General features: G+C 36.2%; 1 protein-coding gene across 7 annotated transcripts in view; it reads right to left on the bottom strand.

Annotated features, from left to right (window-relative positions):
* Positions 1-297: 297 nt before the first annotated feature.
* The window catches only part of LOC118737760 (oxysterol-binding protein-related protein 8), a 104307-nt gene continuing 97817 nt past the window's right edge, over positions 298-6787 (bottom strand). For 3 of the 7 annotated variants that reach the window (XM_036468498.1, XM_036468501.1, XM_036468503.1), the window contains 6 exons: positions 4810-4952; positions 4518-4696; positions 3597-4461; positions 2420-2715; positions 2111-2350; positions 298-597 (listed from right to left, as the gene is read on the bottom strand). In XM_036468498.1, the coding sequence (XP_036324391.1) occupies positions 495-597; positions 2111-2350; positions 2420-2715; positions 3597-4461; positions 4518-4696; positions 4810-4952 (1826 nt within the window). In that variant the 3' untranslated portion in view covers positions 298-494. Of the gene's footprint in view, positions 2351-2419; positions 2716-3596; positions 4462-4517; positions 4697-4809; positions 4953-6787 lie in introns of all 7 variants that reach the window. The other 4 variants (XM_036468500.1, XM_036468504.1, XM_036468499.1 and 1 more) reach the window with 3 other exon arrangements.

Raw genomic sequence — 6787 nt, 5'->3', positions numbered from 1 at the left:
ATTTAATTCTCGGCCCCAACGTGTGATGGTGGCAAATGAATGTCCAGACTCCCATTTTGTTTTTTGTGAGGAATTGGTACTGGTGGTGATGTTTACGGCTCAATTGCTGAAAGCGTAATGATGTTAATGACATGAGATTCGGTATTTATACTACTGAGGATACTAGCAGTTAGTGACACGCAGCACAAGATATTAATGGCACTTAAAGGTACCTAGGCTCAACACTTTTCATCCTCCCCTCTAATTAATACAAACCCAAACTTGTTCGACGCAACAATTAGTAAAATCGCATAGTAGTAAAGTGTAGAGCTTCGTTTATTGGACTTGAAATGTTAATAGCATTTGTGTTCTTACTTACGAAGGTATGGATTTCGTTTACATTTTTTTAATTTTTTTTTTTACATAATAGTTAGCGTACATAGCAATAATGCCTATTCTTTAATTGTGGCTTCTAAGCGAATTTGTGTCAATCGATTTGTGAAGGTGCTATAATTTCATTGCTGGAAAAAAATTGCACAACATTCCGTTATGCAACATGTGTTTTTATATAGTGCGCTGTGTGGCCAATAAAGTTTATGGAACATTTGTTGTTCGGTGCTATAATTGGAAAAATGATGCTATAAATAATTTAGCGTACATTACAATTAATTGTCTTATTTCGTTGATATCAAGTCACGACACGATACATACATACATACAGACCGTATGAATAAAACCTATGCAATTGCTTAGTTCATAAAATTTCAGACCTTTTACGCGATTTATACAAATAAATTTAAGTAAAAGGGCTGAAATTTTAAGAATAAGCAATTGCTTAGTTCTTATTCATATGGCTCAATGAAACACATTAAATAGAAAAATAAAAATGAGCTAATTAAAATTTAGCTTTCAAAGACGAATGCTGATTACATTTTAACTTACTTTTTTATATTGCAACTCAGATTTGACAATTTTTGAGGCAATAGATAATAATTCCGACAAAAACTACTTTTAGTATTTATAAAGGACACAAATTTATATGTACTTATGTATGTAACTTTCATAAAGAACATATATAGTTTAAGGAAATTAAGTTTTTTAGGTATGAATATTAAGTCCAAGCCCAACTTGGACACAACAAAAAGCAATATTTTCTCATGCCCATATGCGAAGAGACTTCACAGGTCGTACTGAAAGTGTATGCCTGCCAGCAAAATTATATGCGCTGTTACAGCATTTTATAAGTTCTATTCATGTAATATATTTAAGGGAAATCCTTTGAAGGATAGAATACTGGATTGTTCTGGATTTCTTGCGGGGTGGCAACTTTCATTAATGTCCCGGAAAGCTTGTTTTTACTAAAGTATTTTTTTTTTGCACTTTTTATAATATTAACGTGAGAATATATTTATGTGGTGTTCAAGTACGACCTGGTACCATGAGCATGCGTAAGTATTTACGTAGTTCTTAATTCAAGCTGAAAAGCTGTGTTACGACAAGTATTGAATAGAAAAAAAACAACATTTACGACTTATTTTTACACAACTAACTTAGCAGATTATCAGCTCCGCATATCATTTCACACATTATATATTAGTACATACAGCAAGCAAGGCTACCATTTCCTTTTAACTTTGCGGTTTGCGATTTAAAACAAATTTACGTTTTCCTTTCACCGTTTCCACAGTAGCCAATCTTCAAATTTTGCGATTTACGAAATAACGTACAGTAAAATTTAGACTTGAAAATTTAATCGAAAAACTTTAGCGTTACCGAAATTGAGAGCCCTCGCCATAATAAACGAATATATTTAGCTTCAATTATGAATGTATAAACATACATATAGTTAATGTGTAAAAGTAACTTTTACGCTGTTTATTTTCTTTAACAGTTTGCATTCCAAACATAGAAATTCAAAGAAACCATTTAAAATAGCTTATCATAATTCAAGTTTAGGTTATATTATAATTAAATATTACTTTAAAACAGGTTTTAAAGTTAGCGAATACACGATTTGTAGGCGTTTATGTGTATCTATGTTAATCATCTTACGCTTGGCGTGCTTTCCCCTCCTGACTGACTTTAGAAAATTATCAACCCCAAGCGAAATGTCGCAACACTACATATTTACTTAAACATCCACTTGAAAATAAAGCAGACGGCTAATCCAATGAATGCATAAACCACTGATTTAATAACCACCGTTTGGGGCACAGTACGCGGCACAATGTTGGCAAAACGTCCACCAGATATACTTGGTGCACGCAGTTTGGGATGATACTGCATTCTCTCTAAATTTGCTTGAATCGCACGTAGTTGTTGTGAGTGTTCTTCCAACGTTTTATTCATTTTTTCGATTGCGGATGCCAATCTGTGAAATAAATTGATTTTTTTTTTTTTCAGATACAGATTTTACCTGAATGTCCGTATTATTAAATACCTTTTTAGCGTTTTGCTTGATGCTTTGCTTGGCAGTTTGCCCAAGTCCGGATTTGATAAACTGGAATCAGATTTGTCATCCTCGTGTGATAGCGCCAAAATGGAACGACTTTTGTGTTTAACCTTCAATAGAGAAGATGATTTAATTAACTGCATCGGATCACCAGTGACGATGCTCGGGTTACGCACCATTGGTGCCCGATGGCGTGTCTTCGTCAATACTTTGTAATTAGACTCGTATTGCTTCACATCGTTACGCTGATCCCATGGCCGCAAATCTGCATACTTGTATACCCACTAATGGAAGAAATTCAAGGTGTTAGTGGATCAAAATGTCGATCACATTAATACAGTTTCGAGTTTTTTAAACTCTATCGTTCGTCGACATGCATACAGATAACAAGTAAAAATACTAGAGAATCCCAACAGGCAAAAGCTTCAAATCCTATGCAGGCTGAGCAATTCCTTTTTGGTGGAGCCCAACAATGAATAGATAGTAAGGACGAGAGAAAGTAACTGGCAGAGCAGCACGAAATAATAAGCTAGAAAATTGGTTTTTTCGACCATTTCCAGAAGACATGTCCCACTGTAGCCAAAAGATGAGCACATGCGTTCTCTATCTTTAAAAGTTCTTCTAAACTTTCTATGAACTTAACAATAAGACGAAGTGTTTCGAAGAATAGCGAACGGTATAGAACCGTTAATTCGCAGCGAACTCCACTTCGTTTCATTCGTTTTACGAAACTGAGTAACACTCTCATTCGGTATAATTACCTTAGTAGGATAAACAATTAGGGCCACCCGAATAAATTTAGGTATGAATATACATATGTATGTATAACACTAATTACAGGTCAGATATCTATTCTTTGACATGTTTATCTGCTTGTTTAGAAAGCTTTTCCTCAACTTTTACGTATCTAAACTTAAGATATATATATAAGACAAAATTTCCGGCACTAAAGATTCTTTGAAGAAGTCAAGAGCTTAGTACTATCAAAGTTCACATTGAGTCAGGGAACTGGCCTATTTTCAATATATGCGATTGTTCCGATTGTCATTTCTTCATTCTCACATAGTCAAGGTCAAAAATATGCTCGCTAGCTTAAAAACTTACAACCAGAAATAAAACAATATTTTATGTATATAAAATGGCATGCTAAAGTTCTTACACGCACCTGTGCTGTTAGTGGATCAAAGTGGAAATGCACTGGCTCCCAATCTGTTAAATTAAGCTTTCGTTCCTTTGCCGAGTTGCGTTGCTCTTCTTCCAACACGGTCTTTTGCTCTGTTGCGCCCACCTGATCATCATTTCGAATCGCTAAAGATACTTTCTCCCACAATCGTTCAGATTCATTAGGTAGTTGTGCTTCCAGTGGCACAACATAGCGCACTAAACGTTTTTGTTTTGTATCTGGATCGGCTTTAAATAGTATAGACTCTTCTCCAGTCTTCGCCTCTTTGATTGTCATTTCTGTGTCCCAGTGTCCACTGATAGTAGCCATTGTTTCCTTACCCAACTTTATTTTACCCGCTATCAAGTTGGTATAATCTGAACCGCCTAGGAATGGTTTCAGCTTAAATTCCAGTTCCGTCTTGTAACCGGTGTTCTCGCACTCAATGGTAATTTTGCCGCCCAGCTCCATGGACAACGTACCCACGAGAATGCCCTTACAATGGGCATATGGCGTATTCAATGTATACGTTTCGCCACGTGGCAACAACGTGAGTGTGGCAACACCCTCCAATACAGCAGATGTGCTGTTGCCATAGAACTTCGATTTAGCCAAGATGGAGCAACTGATGCAGAAACCTTCCTGACGATTTGTCACATAGAAAGCTGACACAGGCGGATGATGCGACACCTGTTCAGCGATATAAAATGTACGGCTACCATTCGGATGCTCCCAGTAACAACGGAACGTTTCGCCCAATATGGGATTGTATGGCTTCTTTAAGCCTTTGGGTTTTTTGTAGAAACCAGATAGATACCATTGAACTACAGTTTTCATACGCGTGAATGGATCATCTTCGATTACGGCCCTTCAAATAAATAGTTGTCATGAATTCTGGCGATTTTCTCAACAAGCCACACTCACCTTGACAAGATGTCTGCATGATAATATGAATCCGATAATTTATCCAAAAATGAGCGTGGTTCGAGTATGAATGTCGGCAAAACTACTTTGCTTAGATCCATGCCTGGTCGCACTTGCTTCACTAAAATCCAGATTAAACTTTTATTTTCCTCTGCAAGCTCCTCGACCTGCTCACCGACCTGTGAAACAAAAAACAAAAATACAAATAGTAGCGCGGTTAGATTTCTTCTTTTTTTTTTGCAAAATTGCATGACATTTTTTTATGTTCTTTGCATTTGCTTGAATGACTTACAGAGCCGAACTCTTCTTCAGTGAGTGGCACATATGGTGTTTCGGGCTCTTCCTCGACCACGGCTTCTGGCTCTGATTCGGATTCGGTATCTACTCCTGACATAGCAGCTGGTCCACCTTCATTTTGGCTGTCGCCATCCAGATCTGTTGTTGGTGAAATGAAAAAAGGAAAAAGAAATGAAAGTTTTGAATATCCTACGTTTTTCTTTATTGAGATTGTTTTGCAACAGGCTTATGATTACGGTAAAGTATGGGCAGCATTCTACAATGGGCTACAAAACTTGCAACTTCATGTGTAAATATCTCAATGCTATGTTTTGTTCAAATACGATTAATAAAATAAACTGAATTAAACTTCAAAAGGCAATGCTGAAGATTTGTCAAGTTTTTCTTTTTCGATTAAAAAAATTGTGAATGAATTGTTTATGAAATTACAGTGAAGGACCAAATTCAAGTTGATGGTTTGTAATTAATCACTATTTCAGTGCAAGTACGTATGTGTATGTATTAGGTTTAGCTATTGCCAGGGCAAAATGAACCGGTAGCAGCAGCAGTGGAGCAAATTTGATTTTTTTTTCGAGTATTTATGTTAATAATTTACTCTAAAGTGGCAAATTTTGTTTACCTTTTTTGTAATTTTAAGGCCCAAAATCCACAACGAAATATACACAGTTTGTGGTTTGTGTTCTGGCGCTATTATCCGTCTCATGTGACTTAGCTACTCTACATTATGCATTATATACACTTATATATATATGCACGTTATGGTGGATCGAAAAAATTTATTTCTCTTAAACCCCTTTGTAAATAATAATAAAAATATGTAGTTTTGTGAGGTCAATTACAAGCCTGTTAAAGATTAAGTGTAACAACCCGCACATTAATCCCTTGGCAAACTAGCCGGATAAACCGGGTTCTTAGTACAAATTTAGGGTCGCTGACGCCGAATATAACCTTCGGTTTTTCCATACCGGCTTTAATTTGCACATTGCTGCAATTTTAATGACATTTTTAGTAGCTAAAATTGGGAAACTTATCACTCTTATTCTGCAAAACTTTCGTATTCGGATTTTGCTACAAATCAAGGCAAATTTATTCATTGAGATGAACCAGTTCTTTAGATCATTTAGTTCAAGAACTACCCAAGCCTACTGCATAGGTTTCCGCAAGGTTTGCAGCATGGCGACTTTTTATTTTTCTTAACGTAGCAATTTTTTTGGAACAAATCCGGTGGATTTTGCATGTTTTTTCGAAGAACACAATTTTTTGTCAATTTTTTTAAGGTCAAGGAGTGATTGTGGGTCAATGGCAATATTTTTCCGTGAAAGGGAATAAAATTAGCTTTCAAAAATATTTTGTTTCATATCAGAATGTTGCTCCTGGTCGAAAGTGCTACGATTAATTCGCAAGGAGTGTTCAAAAAGCACACTGTGCGGCGTTTCGAGGCGACAGATTTATTTCAATTGCTCTGCTGGGCGATGGCGGCAGTACATGCCAAAGGTGGCCATTTGTTTTTTTTTTTTGCTTTCAACGTTTTTGAAGAAAACAAAAAATAACACGAATTACTTTTAATGTTTGAAAAATACAGTGGTCAATTCGTTAAATCTTGCTTAAAATAAATTTGTATTTGGTATCATTTTATCATTTCTAAGCATGGTTTCGTTTTTCAAAACATGGTCACCTAAATTGTAAATGTGAAGAAACGGTATCACCTGTTTACGCTACCGCTCCAATTATGTTAAAGGAGGCGAAGTGCAGGGCGAACGGTGAACGACGGCATCGCCCAATTTGACGAACTTCGCCGTTGGCCGGGTATTGTGTTTCAAGCATTAGCGCTAGATACGAATAACCACATAAACCCATAACACATTCGCAAGGAAAGAAACTTGAGTGAGCGATGTCGCCATTAATTTTCGGGATAAGCAGTAATTTTCTGATAAACGTTTACTTTCAAGAATTTGCAAACACAAAAACAGTTA

This window comes from Rhagoletis pomonella, unplaced genomic scaffold, assembly GCF_013731165.1.
Source record: "Rhagoletis pomonella isolate Grant_MI unplaced genomic scaffold, Rhpom_1.0 Rhpom_scaffold_00004, whole genome shotgun sequence".
NCBI classification, from domain to species: domain Eukaryota; kingdom Metazoa; phylum Arthropoda; class Insecta; order Diptera; family Tephritidae; genus Rhagoletis; species Rhagoletis pomonella.
This window is presented reverse-complemented; position numbering and strand designations above follow the sequence as displayed.